Here is a 23,225-nt window from a genome sequence, read left to right as displayed (position 1 = left end):
TACAATAGATCCTTCCAAAAGCTAGTTACAACCTGATTCTGTAGTTCCAATGATATTTTCAATACGTGGCAACTGGCTCATTTTTATGGTTGGTTGCAGCATTCTAGTCACATAACAATGTTTTTTGCTGGTTTCTGGCCTTTTTTGGCCTATTTTTGGCAAAAAGTGCTGATAAGAATGAATGATTCACTTAATCACTTCCACAAAAAAAGTTATAAAATCAGGGCAGTCTCATGGGCGCTTTGATTTATGACCATCATGAGTTAACGATGAAAATTCTGGGCTCCAATATGGTAGTAAGTCAAGAACTACACGTATTAAATAAATTGCTAAAAGACAGCTTTTAAAATACCAGTGTGATTTTGATCATTTACTTACAACTTATTTTAATGAGAATTCTTCTATTTCAGGACCAAATGTTTTCGTGGGAAAAAAGTCCATGGAGAATATGACATCAAAGTCGAGCAGGTAGTCAAAAAAGATTACTGTCATGTTACTCACATAATTTTTTTAGCATTAAATATTATTTCAGAGTATTAAGTTGGCATCATATAAAACTAGTTTTGATCCAGTGTAAATAATGAAATTATATAATATAGTGAATAAAATATGAATTTTTGAAGTTACTGAGGCAGTAATAAAATGTTTTTAAGAATGCTTGACAAGGATTTTCTTTAACATAATTGTTTTAAACAACAGCATTAAGCCTAATTACTGTTCATTTCTAAATGCAAAGTTACATTCTTCTATTAAGTATTGGTATTTATTAAGCCAGTGAAATTTTTAATAAATTCATATGCCTTACTGTCACTTGTACTGTAGATGATTCAGAGGATATTCATAAACTTCATGGGATTTTTTTTTAATTTTGCAAGAAAAAAATTATTCTCAAATATGATTGTATTGTAGCCCACATATGGACAAAACTGATGGGGAGTAAGTGATGGAATGGATCTTAGAAATGAACATGAGTAGTTTTTATATTTTCTAATCACTCTTCCTATGAGACCAAATGGAAGTGTTTTCCTTCCTTGTTTTAATATAATTTGTTCAGATAGATTTACTTGTAGGAGAAGAGCAAGAAAGATAAATGTTTAATTCTTTTTAAAATCTTGCTCTTTCCTTATTTCCACAATTTGTTTTTCATGTAAATAGGATCAAAATCATACTTCTGTCCCGACATCTAACAGCTTTTAATGCAGGAGATAAAATTGTAGTCAACCCTGCCTAATAATGGAAGAACAACATATTTTCTTTATTGTGCTTATAATTACCTTTTTTCATTTGATTATTTTTGTTGCACAGATAAATTTTAATTAAAAGAATATGCCTAATGAGTAAAAACTATATTACATTTACTTAGGGGTATAATATAACAAATCACATTTGATTGCAAAAAAAATGAAAATAATTGTAATGACATGGTATATTGCTTTCAGTTTTTGCTGATTTAATTAATGTTGGATGTGCAAGACAAAAGTGAATGGAACAGATGGTTTAAGAGTTTTGAAGGAGAAATATAAGATAGGAAGAATAGAAGATGCATGGAGAGAAGAGCTGAAGCTGAAAATCAGGGACTGTCATGCTGGCTGAATGCTCACAAGACTAGCAGATTGCTGGGGAAACTGTGAATGTGGAAACCTCCAAATGTAGGATCAACAAAAAGAACAACTGGAACTACAGTATATGAATCCACCAGTGAACATTGCCAGGAAAAATCCTTGGTGTTCCTGACATCTGTAACTGCTGTGGCCAGGCATGTCTATGGAAGTTGTTGCTAGGATGGTAGCTACAGAGAGAGGCAGCAAGAAGATAGTTTCCATTATTGGCACTCCCTCTATGTAAACAGACTCAAGACTAGAATTAACTGTTGTGGAGTGAGTCGAATCATGCATGGAATCTTCTACCAGGAATAGGTGGAAATGTTCTACTGAAGATAGATGAATGTAAAAGACTAATGTTTCTTTAAGAGTGCCTCTTTTAAAAGGGACAGCAATTATGAGGAGTGTGGATGAATTTTGGAGGGTAGTTTTAGAGGACAGAGCTATAAATGTTGGCTAAAGATTGTTTGGCAGTGCAAAAATTAGGGAAATATGGACTGGAAGGGTAAGTTCATTAGAGTTATGCAGCATCCAGAATGAATTCATTCATTCATTCATCTCTGGGTGAGAGTTGGAGTTTGGCTGCAGAATTGTTCTTCCTGGAGCAAAAGGGTTGAAACAAGGAAGTTGCAAGGTGAAAAATGGGCAAGGGGAAAGGATTGCTTTAGGGGGTCATTATATTATTATTATTATTATTATTATTATTATTATTATTATTATTATTATTATTATTATTATTCAAGGGGATCATTATAGACAGCTGGTGGAAGGATGGGGTCAACTGCTTTGGGGGATTTCTAATTGCTCCTTTTGAATGACAGTTCTGCCTGTAGCAAATCTGCTCTCATCCACAACTTGATCATGAATGTATGGGCAGATCTACCAAGAGATTTAAATTTTTTAAAGTTAGTGATGTTAGTAATTTTACAATACATTTTATGACAACTTTTTTCATAATATATTTCATAATATAAACATCAGTAAAATTTTCTTTCATCCCTGGCAGCATTCCAGAAATGTTTATTACTTATTGAAAATATTTCCACTTGTACATTGCTTCTACTTTTCATATGAAAAAACAGTTCCAACATCATTCTGTTCTCTACATATGTAACTTCTGTAAGAAAACACTCATAAAATAATATTTTCGAGCACACTTTGCTAGATACTAATTGTTCAAATTTCATACGTCCACAGAAGTTACATGTGGACTAGCAGCTTAAAAGTAGTTGGTTTATTTATGTATTTTTTTAATTTTTCAGGCACAATTTTCAGAGGTCAGTTTGATAGCTCATGCTGATGGGAATTATTCTGTAAATGTGCAAGCTTTTCGAAATGGCATTAAAGTTGTCAAGTAAGTTATTTTACTTTTTTAACTTTCAGAATTAAGGTCAACATAAATAAATATAAAACATGATCATGAATAACATCTTTTATTAGAAATAGAATCCGTTCAGGGTTTATCCACGTTTTACAGCCAAGGTCATTGGATGATGTAATTCAGGTGTTTATTCGTCTTCTTGATAAATCCATAAGTAGCAAACAACCAAAACTGTTCTATATCTAAGATAAAATATCCAAATAGCATCTCATATTGTTCTAATTCATGTGAGGTTTAGGCTAACAGATTTATCTACTGGACAGTATATGATCATCAAGAACTGGCACAGCTTGATGGCACAAAACCAATCTATCAGTCAGGCTGACAAGGGTTGTCCATGTCTTTTTCAAGAAAACTATGCTATTTTGTTGCTAAATTTCCTTTCCTCAGTTTAAGATGTGCAAATATGATTTAAAGAATAGAAAAAGCACATTTCAATATTCCTGATAACAAACTTGCAAAATCTTAGAATGTGTATAATTACTGTAGAGAGACTATGAATGAAACCGTTAAAGAGTTATTGGTTTTCTCTTTAGTGAGCACTAATAGGACATTGAAGGTCTATTTTAACAGAAGTAAAACATGTGAAACAAGGAGTGATAAAGCAGAAGGACTGAAACATAAAGCAGTTCTAAATTAGTATCTAGGGTTAAAAATTTTTTCCAGATCTCACAGATGGCAACAAATTCAGTGTTAATATTTTTTTGATCCTAGGAGAGAAAATTAGGGAAGAGAATAAGCTTTACAACAAACAGACCTTTAAATTATGACTTTAACATCATTCTTTATCATGGCATCTTCATTATCATTTTACCCTCAGCTCAGGATAAAATTCATCAGTTGCTGGTTTTGGTCTTGTTCCTTCAGAAGGATATGTGTATATCAAAACATTCTGACTTGGATAACAGGAGCCTCACGCTCTAACCACCTATAAAATGGTAGTCTTCCAAAAAAAAATTTGCCTGAATTTCTTTTTTTCAACCAGCTTCCAACGTCCAAGATTTTTTCATGACTGCTAATTAGTGAAATTCCTTTCTTTACCAATCTCCATCATCACCAACACAACCAATAACTACAAAGAAAGTTTAATGATTGTTTACTTTCTCCTAGTTTTTTTTTTTCGTTTCTTTGAGAGGAATTTTTCATTGTTCTGATGAAAAATTATGACCTCAGCAAAATACAAACATATAGAAAGACATTATTCACTACAAGCGAAATTCTAAAAGTTCTCTATCTGGACATTATTCCAGAAAAACAAACCTGTACTTCCCTTTTAGAATATAGTTCTGGTCACGATGACAATTCTGTCCTTGGTCCCAGCATTGTCACTTTTTAAAAAAATCTCTATCTCTTAATTAAAACCTTAGAGAGAGAGCTCCCTCAAAGATTTTCAAACTTGCCAATCCATTTTCAATTTATTCCTGGAAAAAGAGTTACAACATCTTAAACATGTTAAGAATACTTTTTGCTATTAACATTTCTATTCCCTTCCAGACCAGAATTGTACCTATACAATGGCTTCCATAAAGGGGTAAAATGCACTTACCTTCGCTACTAGATCACAAATGTGAGCGTGCACGCCTTCTCCATGCATGTGCGGAGCTTTCTGTGCATACTGCAGAGGGTCAAAAACAGGACGTGATGACGTCTGGGCGGGTGGGCGGAGTCTCCTGCTGCCAGCCTTACCGGATTGCGTGAACCAGATAGATCCGGATGGATTTCATCACTGCTTCCATATCACAATATTGTGACAACTACAGTACCACCCCTAGCAACCATATCTGATATTTGTACAATATTGGATATATATCCCACACATAGATCTGTCCCACTTTGAATTATGAAACTCTGAATTATGAAACTAGATGAAGGCAAACCATTTCCAAAATCTTGCCTAGAAAAATATAAGGACTCATCTAGGCTGTCCTTAGGAGGCAACTTTGACGTGAAGATGCATACATACACACAAACAAGCAGTTTTCAGTATAACGCTTTTCCTCTAGATGTAATCTTAATCAGCCTGTTCTAATTCAGTAGCTCCCATAGTTCTAGTAGGTTTCTAATATATTTGTTTGCTTGCTGTTAAACTCCATTCTCTTTAGGTCATTCAAGCCCGACTTTGTTCTTGTCCGGCAACACTCATTCAGCATGGCCGAAAATGAAGATTTTCGTAACTTAATTATTGGAATGCATTATGCAAGCATCCCAAGTGTTAACTCTCTAGAATCAATCTACAACTTCTGTGACAAGCCCTGGGTAGTAAGTAACAAATCCTAATTCAATAATCATATATTTCATTGTATAATTGAAGAATAACATATTTGAATATCGAATTGGGGAAGAGGAAAGGAAAATAAATACCATTTAGCCCAATGTTTGCTCCTGTGCACATGGAAAAGTTTATTAAAACATTTACATTTGGATTGCATCTCAAAGCCTTACATAATATACATTCCTTGATGCTTTTTATTACTATGAATATTTAATGCTCAATATCTTAACATTTAATATTCATAATCTTTGCCTCATTTTCTTCAGCTTTTTTTTTACTGCTAAGGTTCTCAAGATTTTGCAGATAAAAGAACTGTAATCAGTCTTGTACAAAGTTAGTGAAGTAGCTATTATTAATACAAAGTGCCTGTTCAGAGAACAAGATGAAATAATAAACAGTGGGTAAGGAAGCTGAACAATAGTACCTTAAACTGCCTAGCTAGAATGCACCTCCCACATTTCAATTTTTTAATCATTCTGGATGATAATATTATAAACACAAATATGACAATCTGTATGAAAAACTTTATGTACAGTAATTGTGACTCATCTCTCCATTGCTTTTCCTTGCAATCTCTCTTTGTATTTTGCAATGCAAATAAAATCACTTCTGCATGTAGAAAGTTAACATGAGGTTATAATTTTTTCCCTGCTGGCATTCAAGACAAAACCAGCCAGTTCTCTACCTTAAGAAGTTTAATGTATTATTCCTGCTATTGTTAAAAAAGCTGCAGGCATTTGCAATAACTTTGTACATTTTATCTTTTAAAATCAAAATACTTTTATCTTTTACCCAATCCTTTGCATAAAAAACTGGTTTTCCAGATTTTTAGAGTAAAAAAAAAACCCTATAGTTCTAAAATACTTTAACATGACGGATTAAAATTATGATTTTAAAAATGTAAAATTAACAAGAGATAGAGTACTTGTTAAGCCTGAATGGCAGTTATATCTAAATGTTCATTCTATCCCCATTTTTTTTTATTTCACTTCTGGGTAGTTGTATCATAGCAGTCGCCCAAAAAGCCTATTAAGTAAGTTCATTATAGATACCAGACTTGGGGACTGTTTAAGAATTTTCTCCAATTGCTCTGTCAGCCTGGAAGTATTACTTGAGTCAAGAGCCAAAGTGGGGACAAATTCCTATGTTCTCAGCTTGACTAAGAATAGGCTCTTATCCAAGCCTTCTTCTGCCTCAAATATTTCAGAAACCTTTATCCAGTACAATGTATATTTAACCATGTCTACTGCACTTTAATGACTGCACAGCCCCCCTGACTTAGCTGAAAGCCCTGTTACTAACCAGTACCAGAAGGCCGGTAGAAAGAAAGGTTAGACAGACACTCCATCATGAAAAATACATCATTGAGATGCCCTTAATTTTATCTCTTCCTTTGGGACAAAACCTTGTCTTTATTTATATGAACGTGGCAATGGGTGGTAATCTGTCATTGTGGCTTCTATGGCCTATGTTTATTTACTTTCCAGTGATAAGAGAGAGATTATTAAAACGTATCAAAATGTTAATACAGCCAGGCGGTCTGGAGATTACACCTAGAATTTTCTCTTGTTCATCCCATGAGGCTGTTTGTTATCTGTATTTATATCTATATCTAATTTACATTAAATAATTTTTTACAAAGTTAAAGCAAAAAGTAGAAAAGGAAGCAAGATAAATAAAATTTGTTTAATAAATAAAACACACTTCTCTCACACACTCTTTCTTTCTCCTTTCTTTTTGGAGAAAAGAGTACATGAGATTGTCAGTAAAGAAATTAACTTATTTTCATTAACATTGCAAAAATAATGCACAAATTTGCTTCAATAATCTGATGGTTCACAGTGGAACAAAAATACTGGAAGTAATTAGCTCTTTCCAAATGCAAATACCAGATGCTGCAAAGAGTTAAATCTCCCCAGCCCTTTACTAATCTGACAAACTAGGTAATGGGCCGAGAAAAAGACCAGGAAAATCAAATGCCCAATCATGAGTAGGAAAATTGCTCTTTCAGATGTGCTTTTAGATAGAAAAAAAATAACTCCATATTGTCCTTTTAGCCTCTTTTCTCCTGAGAGGGTCTGTTGCTCTTCTCCCTCCCCATGCTTGCAATTTACCTTTTAAAAGCATTTCATGCTTAAATGATGCCTTGTCTCATTAGACCATACATGTATAATTAGAACTTATTGCAGCCTCTGTGCTATATATTTGCTATAGCTATGTAAACTTGGGAGGAAATGATGTGACAATAGATATCTCATTCAGTTACTAGTAGTAACGAAGAAATCTATTGCAGTAACAAGATTGAATAAAGAGAATGAAATATGGAACAAACGACCTCATCATAAATGTGGCATGAGAGTTGGCATTAAACCTTATTTTTATTATTTATTTATTTATTTTGTCACAACAATATATGTAGGTATCATACAAAAAGATTATATAGTATATAAACACATATATGAGTAAATATAAGGAGGTATAAGCATATATATATATATATAGGAAGAAGAAAAGAAAAACAATAGGACAGGAACGATAGGCACGTTTGTGCGCTTATGCACTCCCCTTAGGAATGGGGTGAGGTCAATAGTAGAAAGTTTTTGGTTAAAGCTTTTTAGGATTATGAGAAGAGACCACAGAGTCAGGTAAAGTATTCCAAGCACTGATGATTCTGTTACAGAAGTCATATTTTCTGCAATCTAGTCATATTTTCTGCAAACCTTAATGATAGCTCTATGAAAAACAAATTTATATAAACTGTTTAGTACCAAGCAGAGAAGCACTGAAATCCTCTATTTGTTTCTAAATATGCCTACTTAGCAACAAATTGTAGATGAGCTGTATTCAAGTATTGCCGTAGGGGAAAATCCAGACAATATTTATATATAGGTTTATTAGTGTAAGGCTGTTTTTGTACCTTTTCATTTCCTTTTTCTGTAGATAATAATCTGGCAAGCACAAAGGCCTTTTGGAATTTAGATCTTGAGATTTTGATAGATAAAGATTAGAGGATTGCAGAGGAGTGCTAAGATAATTTTTATATTAACTGTCTTTGGAATTTAATGTTTTGTTTTTTTGTAGTTTGCCCAATTAGTGTCCATCTATAGATCCTTGGGAGCAGAAAAATTTCCACTGATTGAACAAACCTTTTATCCAAATCACAAGGAAATGGTAAGAGCAAACAATAAACAGAAACTTCTATTCCTTTTGCATCTGAAAGAGACATCTATAATAATCCATGAGTTCATTTTATCTGTGTATCATCCTCTTGTTTTAGCTGTAGTGCCACTGGTTTTATGAAACAAAGATGTTTACTCATATAAAATACTTGACTCCCTAACAATGGGGAAAACATTCCTGATATTTTTAAAGTTATAGAGATTGAAATGAGAGATATTCTTCTTTCTGAAATACATTCATTTTAGGCTGCTCAGATTGTGCTCACTCTTTTTTGTAAATTGCATAATTGTGTGAAATGTTGACTTATATATATTATTAATGAGAGGTTTCTCTGCTATATTATTAAATTCTGAAAAACTTGAAAATTCTGTATTTTGAGAACATTTGTCTTTCTCTTACAACCATTTCTGTTTCACTTTCAAATATATCATGCAGTATTTAGTATACTAGTTTAATACTGAAAGGCAAGTATTAGTTGACTTGCTTTCTATTTCTTCAAACCAAACCCAAAATATTGATTGATTGTATTGTTGCTGGAATAATATATGATGATGAAAGTAAAATGTATTCATTTGATTTAGAAAAAAATAAATATGTCCTATTTTTATTGAGCATGAGAAAAGAGAACCCAGTGAAAGCAAACTATTGTTATGAAAGTTGAATTAATTAATCACTAATCAAATTGCCACAAACAGAAACTGTACAGTGTTAAAAATAATTATCTATACTGAATGGAGAGAAATTTAATCTCAAAATTTGAGATGAAAAAAAGAAAGGAAAAATTAAATCTGAGTTGTCAAATCTAACCTAAGGTAGTAGATGGAGATAGTCAAAGCTTTAGAAAACCAGTTATTTCTGTAAAAGTGCATATATTCCAATGAGAATTTGAATTAGGTTATTTCTTTCTTTTTCTGTGTACTGCTAAGTAAAGTCAATATTCTTAATCCTGTATGCAAATTATAAAAGTAAGTGGGAATCCTTATGTTTTTATTCTACTCTTCTGGTTGGACAGGAAGATATTGTTTGTAATTTTCTGGTAGATGTATATTATGTGGAATCGGCTGCCATGTTAGAGGGAGAAAGCATTCATTTCTAACAGATATATATGTGTATGTACACAAACACACACACACAAACACACATTATAATCAGTTTGGAACATTTGTTTTTCATGCTTTCATGGGTTTTCTGTTTAGTTGATAACCCTGATCAAGGACCTTTATAATTCTACTTCGCTAAATCTGATTGTGTGCATTTGAATGTTTCAAGAAAAAAAGTATGGTATAATTTATTTCTGCTTTTAATAAGTAAATTGAATTCTGTTTATCTCATCAGAGGATTGGTAGAAATAAATCCCTTTATCATGCATTCTAGCATATATGGAAAAATAGCAGAAAATAGCATTATTGGAATCATTTCAACTTTTACATTTTTTAACTTTTCAATTGCCAGAAAAATAACACAAGATGTGAGAAATTGAATCACATCAGAGTTAATGTGCCAGATAAGATGCCTTTGGAAGATAAGTGATAACAGAGGTAACTATTAAACCATTACACAAAGCAGTTAGCACTTACCTATAGTAAGATCTGAGTATGGCTACCTACACTGAGAGTGAAGGTTGGAGACCCCTCCAGCTTTCTTGCCTACCAAGCCAACTCATATTGAAATCAGCAGTCTCATTTTGAAAGCTTTTTAACTTTTTCCATTCTTTAAAGTAGATAGAGAGAAGCCACTAAGCTGTTCCTCAATAATTCAGTGGCAGAGACTATTTCTCTGGAGAAGAGGGGCTGGTGGCCAAAGTTACTGAACAGGCATTTTTCTAGAGTATAGGAGGACTCTATGTATTTTCATTCATTAATTCATTCAGTTTGTATGACTGCCCCTTTAACATGAAACTCTGTTTATGTGTTGCATGCCAAATTAAAAATGGCATCAAAACAATTCAACAAAGATTAAAAATACATAATGTAATATAAGACAGAAGCATGCTCCCTGGATGCCATTATAGCCTGGCTGGGTGTTGTGAGAACTGTCAATCAGCACTTGAATTCTACCCAGAAGCCCACTGGAACCAGAGCAGCTCACAAAAGTGGGGTGTTGCAGAGTCATATCAGCATATTCATGGTGCTGCATTCTGGACCAGCTGTAGTTACTGAGTGGTCTTCAAAGGCAACCCTGTTATATGTAGAGAGCATTGCATTAATCTAACCGGTCGGTGACCAAAGTATTAATGTTTGTGAATAGGGCATCCCAATCTAAAAAATGGGTGCAGTTGATGCAACAACCATTCTAGCCACAGCTGCCATCTGCTTTTCAACAAGGAACTAAGAGTCTAGAAAACTCCCAAGCTTTGAACCACTTAATGCTATCCCATCCAGAAGTAGTGATGGAAAGTTCTCAGATACAGGTTGTCCTAAAATCTATGGCTATGTAGATCCTATGTCTGTTCTTCACTACCCAGAACTCTACAACCTCCAAATGCTAAGAAACCCCACCCTCTTGTTTATTCCATGTTATAGATACATAACAGTTTACTGACTATATCCAAGCATGGAACCTGATTGGAAGGAGATTGTGGAAGGAAGCTGTTAGTGAACCCTACTCATAGCAACAAGAGGGCCAAGCCAAGACATCCCAGACATATAGATATTTGTATGCCCCAACATTTTTTCCTCTGCAATTAAAAATTTAGGAATGTTAAGCCTGTAATTATTAAATTAAATTCTCTCTTGAAACTGCATGGACACATCTGTACTGTGTTCTTGCCAACAATGTGAACACTGGTTTTCCATTGTTTTCTTTCAGGATATTTTTACCCATCAGAACTAGTTTATAATCCTGGGATTTCCTGGTAGTCTGCTATCAAGATTCAAATAAGGTTCAGTCTAGCTTAGCTTTTCAAGGTCACCTAGATGGAATGGGACAACTTGGTACAGCCAATTCGACACAGCCAACTTGCTACGGGACAACTTGCCATGGCCAACTAACTGTGGGACAACTCACTGCAGGACAATTCAACAATTCAATTTAAATATTTAAAATAATTAAAAAATATTTTTATTTTTGTCATTTACATTTCACCTAGTCCCTCCTTTTGCATCCTTTCTTTAATGATTCAATCCACCATTTCTTCAATATTACCTAACTCTTTTCCCATGGCGAGTTGTCTTGTGGCAAATTGGCTGCACTGAGTTGCCTTAGAGCCCATCTTATTTGCTCACCATAGTGGGTATCTTCTATGTGATTTCTTCTTTGGTCCCTTCATCCTGATCTGCAACTATGCAACTATTCTAACAGATCAAGGATTGGGAATTAGATGTTCCTGTAGCACTAGCACTAAGGCTTATATATATATTTCTGTATTATCTTGTCCAGCCCTAATTGGATTTTTAGATCCTGGAAATACTATTAACACAACCAATAATAGGAACATTTCTGGTTCTTATCTTCTCGATGGGACAGAAAATTTATCTACATTTCTTTTATGACTGCATTTTTGAGAGTAAAATGGGAGAATCATTTCTCTGAAAATGCATAGTTTTATCCATAGCAGAATGGAGTCTTTTTTCCCTTCAAATTATCAATCTCTTCTGAAGGATTATGAGAATAGAAATTTAAAGTTCATAGAGGATGAGCTGGGGGGAAAATTGGAGGACATGTCAGAAAAGAAATGGATGCTATTTCTGATTGCAGTAGATGACTGATAACATAGAAAATGGCTGTGGGAAAAGATGAAGGTTTAGATATTCAATGTGAGATCCCAGTTTTGCACATAAAAAGGTCAGGGCTTTAAATAGCAATAGCACTTAAACTTATATACCGCTTCACAGTGCTTTATAGCCCTCTCTAAGTGGTTTACAGAGTCAGCATATTGCCCCCAACAATCTGGATCCTCATTTTACTGACCTCAGAAGGATGGAAGTCTGAGTTAGCCTTGAGCGGGTCAGGATCAAACTTCTGACAGTGAGCAGAGTCAGCCTGCAATATTGCATTCTAACAGCTGTGCCACCATGGTTCTTTGGTATATAAAATAATAATAATAATAATAATAATAATAACAACAACAACAACAACAACAACAGCAACAACAACTCTGCTTGTTCTGATGTTTACTAATAAAAATTTAAACATAGATTTTGAGTGTTAAAGCAGCTTTAATTTAAGTTGTGTTGGACAAATGCTAACTACTGGTTATGTTTTTAAGATATATCTCATAGTCACACAAGCAAATGAGGCAATAGTTAGTCATTTCTAGTCATCAGCAAAATAGCCTATGTCCTAAAAATAACATTCACAGCCTCATCTATCCATTCTTTTTGTATGGATTGATGGAAATAAATTAGCTATTATTTTGTATGGTAATTGCTGAAATATTCTGAGTGGTCCATACATTGCACTAAGGGGAAATTATATTCATGTTTTAACATTTCACTATTCAAATTAGAAGTTACCAAACTTGTGTATATCTGTAACAAAGAGAGTTGATACATGTGTATTCAGGGTTAAATCCTAGCCATTCAGCAATGATTTCTACTTGCAGTGGTGCATGAATTAAAGATTACAGTGAAAAAGATTATATCAAAAAACAATTATATCATAAGATTAACATTCTTTTATGAGAACATTTTCAACATTAACAATTAGGACACAAAGTTCTGGCTAGAAACCATTACTAATGGCACATGAAATGAGACAGACCATGCCATTTCTTCAAGTTATTTTAAAATATATAATTTGAAAATGAGCTGGTATATGAAATGTATGGAAGCAGGATATATTGTCTTGCTTTGATGTTCATTAAAATTGGTGCCTGATTGCATTGAACAACAACCTTTTAATTCAAACTTTATCACTAATAAAAGAAATGTTTGTAGCTCAGGATTGATCCCTCAACTTTAATATAATAGTGCTGTTAGAAAGGTGGCTCTTGGTGTCTTCCCCTTTTTATTTAGGTTGTTCATTAATATTTTCTATACATATACAGAGCAACAGAAAAATTATTTTGCTATAATAACTGCATACAATAATGCAGACTTTGTTCTTATAGTATAAAAGAAACAAAAAGCCAGTACAAAAATAGAAAGTTTAATAAGTTCCAAATTTATTTTAAGTTCAATTTCACAATACATTATCTTTTTGAAACATTGTCTTAGGTTCTAGTGGTACTTCAACTTTAATCATGTTTAGAGAATTATTAAACTATTAATACTATTTAAATTTCTTATCTTTCCAAATGAACAAATATTCTCCCTATGATTTTGATAGTCAATATTATACCTTGTATTTTTTAATTGCTATCTTACATAGATTGCAGGTTTGTGCATCTGTATGCATATTTTCACTATGTAAATAGCTAGAATTAACTATATGGGATACCTTGGAAATATTTATCACAATTGAAAAGGCTTAAAAATGCCCATCCTTCCTTTAAAAAAAGTTAAAAGATTGCATTTGATTTTGAAATGATCCAGATATGCTGGAGTTGATTCTTATAAAACATTTTAAATAACTATATCCCCTTTATTTCCCACTTTACATGGTAGTTTTGAAACATCTCTCTTCACTTTAAGAAATCAGTTTATTCACCAAAGCTTTGAAAATTAACCAAAGAAATAAAGAAATTCAACTTACTGCTGCAACTCTTGTCTGATGCTTATGAATTAAAGGTTTAGTTGATAATAATTCTGCTTTCAAGATCATTCCTATGTATTAAAAAAATCTTCAGCGTTTTCAAGTATTAACAAGGAACCCAAGGAGGCTTGGTATTAACAGAAAATAATTGCCAATTCGTAATGTATTCATGCTGCCTCTAAACTGTCTCTAATATATATTAATCTGCCTAGAAGTTTATGAATGCAGTTAATGAATCACACACGAAAAATATTCCTGTGCTAATATTTCAAAATTTTCAAAATATGCTGTCTAGGAATTAACCAGGTTTTCAACACTTTTGTAGTTGGGGGTGGGGGGGGGGGAAGGATGGGGAAACTAGCCTATTCTGCATTGATGATCACTTACCCATTTTTGGCACATGTTTTCTTCCATTATATTCCTTTATTTATTTATTTTTCTCTAAGTAGCAAGACTTAGAGAAGTAGCAAGAAGTAGACTTTCTCTAAGTAGCAAGACCATCTCAAACTATAAAAGTATTATTATTTTTCACAAAAGTATGTATTTCTATGGTTTGTACATTGTAATCATATCTCCCTTCTAATAGCTCATGGTCATAATTATTACGTTACAGAATTGCCAGTTTTAATTTATAGTATATCCCAATTAATTAGACTATTTGGTTATGATTGATGTTATAGTTATAAACAAATCTGATACACTGAGCCATTAAAAGTAGAATACAGAAAAATGAAATTCAGCATTTCAGATGACATATTCTAAAAGAAAAATTGCTAGCTGTGATCTCCAAAGGAAAAAACTTTTATCTTTTTTTACAACTGCCTATTATATCTTATTTTTTAATTATTTCTCTTTTTAATACTTTTTAAAAGAAAATGACTATAGAAATAAGCAAAGGTAGCATTGATTCAAAGGTAGTGTTTTGGATTAAACAGGATTATTTTAATCATTTCAAATTTTGCAATATATTAACAGGAGCAGAAATTACAATTTTAATAAATCTCACTTTTTTAAAAAAAAAAGCATTCTTTCTTAGAAAACAGGGATGTTTTCATACAAATTTACTGAAATAACTGTTGAAAGCAGCTACTGCCAGGAATGTCATTTTTATATTAATCTGGATGCCTGTTCTATGTATTCAATGTTTTAATTACACTTCACAATTTGTTTTTGATTCTAAGCAAGAGATAATTATTGGAAAGGACCATTAAGCAGGTAACATGGGATAAATGTAACCTCTCATATTTCCCCCGAATTTATATTATTTATGTTTAACTGATATCAATTAACTATTTCACTATGGAAGATTATTATGCCAGCTGCAAGCTCCATCACTGTCCTTGAGACAGGCAGAATTATTTGCTTGATGTCCATAGAGCGTCGACTCTAACAGCCAATCCGTCCATAGGCATTCTTGGGATGTTGTGCTGTAACAGGCTTCTTCAGTGCATTCAGTAATCTAGATGCAGAAATTTACATGAGTTTCCCATTTTTCTACTCTGAAATCATATTTTATAATGTATAAACATTTATTTATCATTTATCAGTGTAAAGATTCTGACAATTTGTAAATTGTTTCCAAAATCCAAATGTGCCTTGAAATGAGACAACGATGGAACTTTGGGGAATTATAAATACATACATTCCAACATCAATGCATAATGAGTTATTTCAACGTAGAAATCTATATTAGTACAATATATTATTTCAATTATTTTTTTGAATTAGTTGAACATACGAACTATAATTTTGTACCAACGTGACTTTTGTGCATCTAAAAGACTGTTATGCATCACCTTGATATCTACAATGTGCACATTAAGTGCAGAAAACCATCTTGAAATTATGCAGCATGGATATGTTGCTCTTAGTCCTTCTTATCTTACTATTAAGAGAAGTGATGATGTTGATGATATAGTTGTACAGTTGTACTCAGATAGTGAACAACAGCCTAATCAAGGAACTATCAAGAAAAAAACACTCTCACCAATACTGATAGAGCAAGTCATTGTATTTAAACAGAGAGCAGAGGGCATCCTGAATAGATTTCCTAGTTGAAACATCTGTAAAAAAACAATCAAGCTCAGAGAGCACCATGAACTCCACAAGTACAGTTGTCTAGTGAAAGGTTTGTTTAAAAAAAACTCCAGAAAAAATTTGGTAGCATAAGGCCATGATGGCGAACCTATGGCACGCATGCTGGAAGTGGCACGCAGAATCATCTCTCTGGGCATGTGGAGCCATCACCTATTGCTCTTCCGGGTTCCGGGGTACCGGTCAGCTGATTTTTATGTACACGGGAGCACCAGAAACCAAAAGAGCAGCCACCCAGTGCACATGGAATGATCTTCCGGTTTCCAGTGTGCACATGCGCACTGGCCACCAGTTTCTGGTTTCTGGCATTGCGTGCATAAAGAACAAGTGGCCGCCACACAGGAATCTGGAAGAGCAAGGTGAGTAGAGCTGCCAGCCAGGATGGGTGGGCCAGGGCTTCACTCTCTCCCCACCTGAGTGGGCTTCTTGCGCAGCCCCAGCCCTCCAGCCTGAGACACATCTGTGGTTGGGTTGCCTGGCCAACTCAGGCAGCGGGGCAGGATTTACTGGCTGGGCGGGCGGCCTCCCCGTCTCTGCTCCTGCCACTTCAATGGGGTGGCAATGTTTCTCACACTGCCATTTCCAGCCAGGATGCTGGAGCAACCAGGAGGAAAAGGAGGAGAAACCACTGTTGGTGAGGCGAGCTGCCCCAGGAGGGCGAGAGAAGAGTGCAGCATGGAGACGCCGCCAAGCGATAAGAGGCACGCCAACCGGGAAGCAACCGGGAAGGGGGGTGTCTGTACTGGCTTGTTCTTGGTGGCATTTCATCCTGCCAGAGTTGGGGTGAAGTTCTCCTGCCTGCTGGCCCCCCAACCTTAGCCCTGGGAATAACGATGCCCATTACCTCCAAGGCTGGGAAGGGGCTCCTGCTTTCCAGCGGAGGGAGGTGGCATTCCTCACCCAACTTTCTCTCCTGTCCAGGGCTGCGGTGATGCCCCGCCACTCGAAGGGAGGCAGGGGGGTGGGCAGGGATACACAAGGGCCCCCAAAAGGCCAGGTGGAGCCAGCACATGAGCGCCAGACAGCTGGTCTTTGCACGCATGCATGCCAGAAACCAGAAGATCATCTCCGTTTCCAGTGCACTTCAGCGCTCGGTGCTGAAAATGTTTGCACACACTCCCATTTTGGCACTTGCTGCCAAGAAGATTTGCCAACACTGGCATAAGGCTAATTAAAACAAGGGTAAGATTAATTCTTGTATGACTAGCGTAAAAAAATATGTGCTTGCCATCTTAATAGATATTATTTGAATTGAATTATACTTTCTGTAATCATTTAAATATATCCATTGCTACAGGTTAAAGTTTTATTTATCCATTCTGCATTGATTAGGGAAGTTTCAAGAGAGACTGAATTCAAATATACACAATTGGAAACATACTTCATTAAATCTCAATGCAGGTGTATCTAGATCATAAAATTAGATTGGTGGTCATGGAAGACATTATGGGAAGGATCTTAAAATATGTATTAATGACTACATGATCCAATAAATCCTTTGAAAAGTTAAGTGGTAACATTAACAGTAACAAGTTCTCAACATGATAGTTATAAGGTATTAATTTTATACACTTGTAACTATTATTTGCTGTCATACAATAACTGCCAAAGAGCCATCAGAAAACAGCAAAACAAAAGAATCTCTCAAGGGAGGCATGACCAGCGTCGCGATGAGATGACATGAACCCTGGGAATTCCGGGAAGAGTGTTGAAATTCCAGTTGATTTGGGTGTCCTCAATGGACCAAACTGTCCTGGAGGGACAGTGAAGAAAGAAGGCACTGGCCGGCATGAACAGGGAATTCCCTGCAGCACCGGCACCCAGCCTTCGACCCAACGACAAGGAAAGGCAGCCATTAAGAGCTGCCAAAGTAGGGAAGGCCAACTCGCAGGTAAGAAAAAGAAACACTTTTAAAGCTCAAAAGATTTTCTGGCTTGAAGTTAGCGGCTAATTGGCATGTGGAAACTTAAAGTGAGAGGAAACAAACAGCAAAGAGGATCTATAAGACAAAACCCCTAAAAGAAATAATGTTCCATCTGGATTTAAAATTGGTTTTGGAAGAAAATATAAATATTAAAAGGAGAAGAAAACTGAGAGAAAGCATCTTTTGCTAACAAAAGGAATTAATAGAGGAAGACAAAGGAATTGTTTTTGTGGATTAACGAGTGACATTTTGTTGCTGGGAGTTGTGGATTGGAGAGAAACATAGCTGAGGGGGGGAGAATAACATTGTATTGTTTAGGCTACTAAGAAAAAGAAATACCAAAGGAGTACTTGTTGGAACAGCTGTGGCATAGTTTCAAAAGACTGGAAAGATCAAGATTGGAACTAGGACGACCTAGGGAAAAAACATTTGAACTGGCTTGCATTTGGAAATAGAAAAAAAAGGGGAAGGAGAGACAATATTTTGGACTTGAATTTGGACTATACATAAGTTAAAATAAATAAATTTAAAAAGCCTTTCTCCTTATATTAAAAATATGGAGAGTTGGGAGGATGAATATGAGGAATTATATGAGATGCTTCAAATGGTGCAAGAATCCGTTAAGGGAAATAAACAAGCAGAGCTGTGGCTTAAAAATAAAAAGAGAAATTATGAGGAAACAAAAGGAACAAAAATTTAATGTTGAAAAAGAAATGAGTGAGGATAAAAATACAGATGATCATATTGGGATTGATAGTGAAAGAATAGAAATGGAGAGGGGGAAGAATACTTTAAAAAAGAAAGGGAAAAAAGAAAAGAAAAGATTGAGGGGGAAAATTAAAAGAGTGAAAAAATAGATGATTACACTGGGATTAGCAGTGACAGAACAAAGAGAAGAGGGGAAAAATGGAGAAAATATTGAGGGGGGAAATTAAAAGAGTAAAAGCTAGAGAAAGGAGGTGGAAAAGAAGATATAAGAGAGAAAGAAGATAAAAGAACAGGAGAAAGGGAGAAAAATATTAAGAGATGGGATTTTGGAGAGACTGAAAGAAAATGGTTAAAAGAAGGAGAAAAATGAATAGTAGAAAAGAAATTAAAATGGTAGAAATTTTTTAGAATGATGAAAATTAGAAGAAATATATAGATTATTGTAAAAGGGTAGTAAAAAAGGTTGGAATGAAGGGCGTAAAAAAAAGAATACATTGTTTAATGTAAGATGGAGAAGTAAATGAAATGTGGAAGATATAATGGGATATATGTTTTCTTTTTCTTTTTGTGTCTGAGAATGCATAGAAAGAGAATTACAGAAGGAAATAAATTTTAAATATATAAAAAAATGGAAAAATTAATTGAAGTTAAGATATAAAATTGGAAAGAAGGGTAAAAAAGAAGTACATTGTTTTAAAAAAATAATAAATAGTCCAAACAGATGAAATGTGAAAGATAATATGGTTTATAAGTGAAAATGATTGAAATTAAGATGTAAAAGGAAATAAAATTGAAATGTTAGTAAAAGATCTATACTATTAGAAGAGAATAATAATTACTGAACTGTGAACAAAAGCTCTAAGAAAATAAGAGGTGGAAGGTTGTATTAATTGATTGTAAGATACAAATGGAATAAAATGAAGACAATGTTAATAACTAAAATATATGAGGGGAGGTTTGAGAAATATACTCAATAAATGAGAAAATTGGGATTGCCTGGACACCAGAAATATTGAAGTGAAAATAAATACAGCAATAAGAAGAAGGAGAGAGATGGAAAGGGAGAAGGAGGGAGAGAAAGAAGAAAGGGAAGAGGAGAGGAGGAAAGGTAGGGGAAATAAGAGTAGGAGAGAAGGTTAGATTGGGAAGAAGCAGGGAGGAGGGGGAGAAAGGAAGCGAAGGTAGAGTAGGAGTAGGAGAGGAGAGAAGAAAGTAGGGAGGATGAAAGAAGGGAGGAAGAGGAGTGAGAAGAAGAAGAAAAGATTGCTGTGAATAGGAAAAGTTGAAATGGAAGAAAGGCAACTCCGAATATATTTGAATATATTAGGATAAAAATTGATTATCTAAAATGCTTATGCATTTTAACAAATCTGCTTTATTCTACTTACATTTCTTCCACATACATACATACATACATACATACATACATACATACATACATACGTATAATTACATTATAGGTATATTTATTACTTATATATTTCTGCACAACTGTTATAGTAATAGTAGATTATATTCCAATCTAATTGTTATACTTACTTTACAGTCACAGCCCCTTTCATATGTCTTATTTAGATTTCTCTTTTGGGAGCTGGTAAGTTCATTCCATGGTTTAATAAAATTGCATAACTCAATAAAAACTTTTCCATCATGTGAAATATTACCTGAAGTAAATAAAATGTTGAAAGGAGGGACTCAGACACTCTGATTGCCAAAGACATAATCCACAGACACTAAATCAATCAAATTGTCTAGCAGAATATACAACCTGTTATAGGTCCGGAAAAGATTATGATGATTTAAATTTATATGTCACCAACACCTACCTTGTCCAGTTTTCTCTCTCCACTTCCTTTATTTTTAAATTATTGTGGGAAAGGGGAAATAAAAAGTATTGTTTTATTTTAATTTATTCAAGGAGGTAGGTCCACATATCTTGTAATGGGCAGGATTAATGAGCAGGAGTAATGCTCATTTGCTTTTATAGTTTACTTCTATATGCTACATAACACAGAAAGAGGGGGGGGGGAGAAAGAGTAATTCGTTTCTAGAAATGTTTATATTTTTAACAGAAAGTTCACTCATGGCTATAAGAGTCAAATGTTGATTTTGTCTGACTTTAACAATTGACTTTAATATACTATACCTGAAAGGAGATACTGATGCTGCTTCTTGTCGCTGATGTTCAATTTTATCCCACAGTTTGCCGATGTCAAAGCTGTAAAAACATATTGAACATCTTTCACCTTTTCAAAACCTTTAAACATCTGTTAGGAAAAAGAAAATTCTATATAAGCCTGTATAAAACCGTTTAACATTGTGCTTTGTAATATTAACATTTGCACTGTAAAGCTTCCCACCTTTTCTATTGTTCTTACTATATCTCTGTACAAGAGGGCATAGGAAAAGTGGCTTGTTTGATTGCTTGTTGTTGCCAGAGGGATGAGGGTTATTGTTTTTACTCTTTGTATAGTGGGTTTTTTAGTTTTTGTAAGCAACAAATACTGTGGACACCCATGAATGAATTAGATTATCACATTAATTATAATATCATGGACAGCCAAGAAAACAGAAAATGGATAATTGAACAAGCCTCTGGAAGTTCTCACTCAAAGTACAAATAATGAAGCTGAAGTTACCCTACTGTGGACACATTATGTGAAAATCCTGTCCCCTGAATAAGGCTCTAATGCTGGGAAAGATGGAAGGAAAGATAAGAGAATGATCAGTAGAAAAGTAGATAAGAGTCAGTTATAGTGTAACTGTAACTCTAAAGAAACTCTGTGGTTTCTTCCCCAAAACTTTAACCTTAGACTGTCTACTGTTGACCTCATCCCATTCCTAAGAAATCTTGAAGGGGCATGCATAAGAGCACCAGCGTGCCTACCGTCCCTGTCCTAATATTCCCTTTTTACAGTGGTAATAGAGAAAAGACTGGCTTTTTCCATTGGCTTTGCTTGTCAGAAGCTAGCTAGGAAAGTTTATCCCAGGACACTACAACTGTTGTAAAAAACATTCCAGTTACCAAGTATCCAAATTTTGAACACAAGACAATGGGGATGCTGCAAAGATCATAAGTGTGATGATTAATCATGTCACTTTCTTTTCAATGCCGTTGTATATTTGAAAGATCACTAAATTAATGGTCATAAATCAAGGACTACTATACAAAGCTTCCTTTACAATGATTTTCCCCTTTGTAGAATAGGAAGAACTGAATGGTCAGGATAGGGATAGATCTTCATGGAGAAAATCTGAATGGTCGCTAAGAGTCGAGAATGACTTGGTGGTGCATAATCAAACAATAACCGGCCATGAGAGAAAACTACAAAGGGGGAAATCATTGTAAAGAAAGGTTGTGATGTCCCGGGGTGATATTTGCAACTTCCCTAGCTAGATGTCCATTTGCTTCTTGAAAAAGCACCTTTGGGCTTCCCTAGCTCACTTAGTAACCATATAGAATAGAATAGAATAGAATAGAATAGAATAGAATAGAATAGAATAGAATAGAATAGAATTTTATTGGCCAAGTGTGATTGGACACACAAGGAATTTGTTTTGGTGCATATGCTCAGTGTACATAAAAGAAAAAGAAAAAAGAAAAAAATACATCAAAGGTACAACATTTACAACACAAACAGGGGTGCTCCCGGATCGGAGGGGATCGCGCGATCCGGTAGCGATGGCGGCTGCTGATTCGGAGAACTGGTAGCAAAAATCCCTGGCCCCGCCGCCCCGCCTCTGCTGAGCCGCACCATCTGCAGAGGTGGGTTTTTTTTTACTTTTAAAAGCCGGTTTTGCTTCAGCCGAAACAGGCCTTTAAAAGTAAAAAACAGCAGAACCTTACTTGTACTCTTACTTGTAGAAAACATGTTTTCTACAAGTAAGAGTAGAGATTCTAAGGCACTTACCTGATTACTGAGGAACGCATGGCCACAGCCCGAAAGCAGTTTCAGTTTCAGCCAGACAGCATCAATCGCTTAGCTAATCTATTTCCTAGGTGATCAACTGGCTGGCTTTGCTAGCTGAGGAACTCTGGGATTTGAAGTCCACAATAATAAATAAAATAAAATAAAATAAAATAAAATAAAATAAAATAAAATAAAATAAAATAAATAAAATAAAATAAAATAAAATAAAATAAAATAAAATAAAATATGTATGCAGCTTTCTGAGATTTGGTGTGTTTCTGTAGTGTTTCACTCTAACTACACAAACACACAAAATCTCAGAAAGCTGTATGTGTCATAGTGTGTGTGTGTGTGTGTGCGTGTGTTAGTTGTGTGTATATAAAGTGTGAAAGTTGGTTTTTGAGCTTTTTGTGGCTATGTTCTTACGCTTCCACCCTCATTGCGTCGGCAGATAACCGCCCGGCCGCCCTGTTTCGGGTGACCCGCTCTCTCCTGCATCAGGAGGTGCGGGATGACCCGT

The 23,225-nt window shown here is 34.6% G+C and overlaps 1 protein-coding gene across 1 annotated transcript in view; it reads left to right on the top strand.

Moving 5' to 3' along the window:
- Positions 1-23,225, top strand: part of SYN2 (synapsin II) — a 118,846-nt gene that overhangs the window by 46,539 nt on the left and 49,082 nt on the right. The window contains exons 2-5 of the mRNA XM_058167433.1: positions 411-468; positions 2,864-2,955; positions 5,085-5,241; positions 8,336-8,425. Of these exons, the coding sequence (XP_058023416.1) occupies positions 411-468; positions 2,864-2,955; positions 5,085-5,241; positions 8,336-8,425 (397 nt within the window). The remainder of the gene's footprint in view (positions 1-410; positions 469-2,863; positions 2,956-5,084; positions 5,242-8,335; positions 8,426-23,225) is intronic.

This window comes from Ahaetulla prasina, chromosome 2, assembly GCF_028640845.1.
Source record: "Ahaetulla prasina isolate Xishuangbanna chromosome 2, ASM2864084v1, whole genome shotgun sequence".
NCBI lineage: Eukaryota > Metazoa > Chordata > Lepidosauria > Squamata > Colubridae > Ahaetulla > Ahaetulla prasina.
The sequence above is the reverse complement of the archived record's forward strand: the minus strand, read 5'-3'. Positions and strand labels throughout refer to the sequence as shown.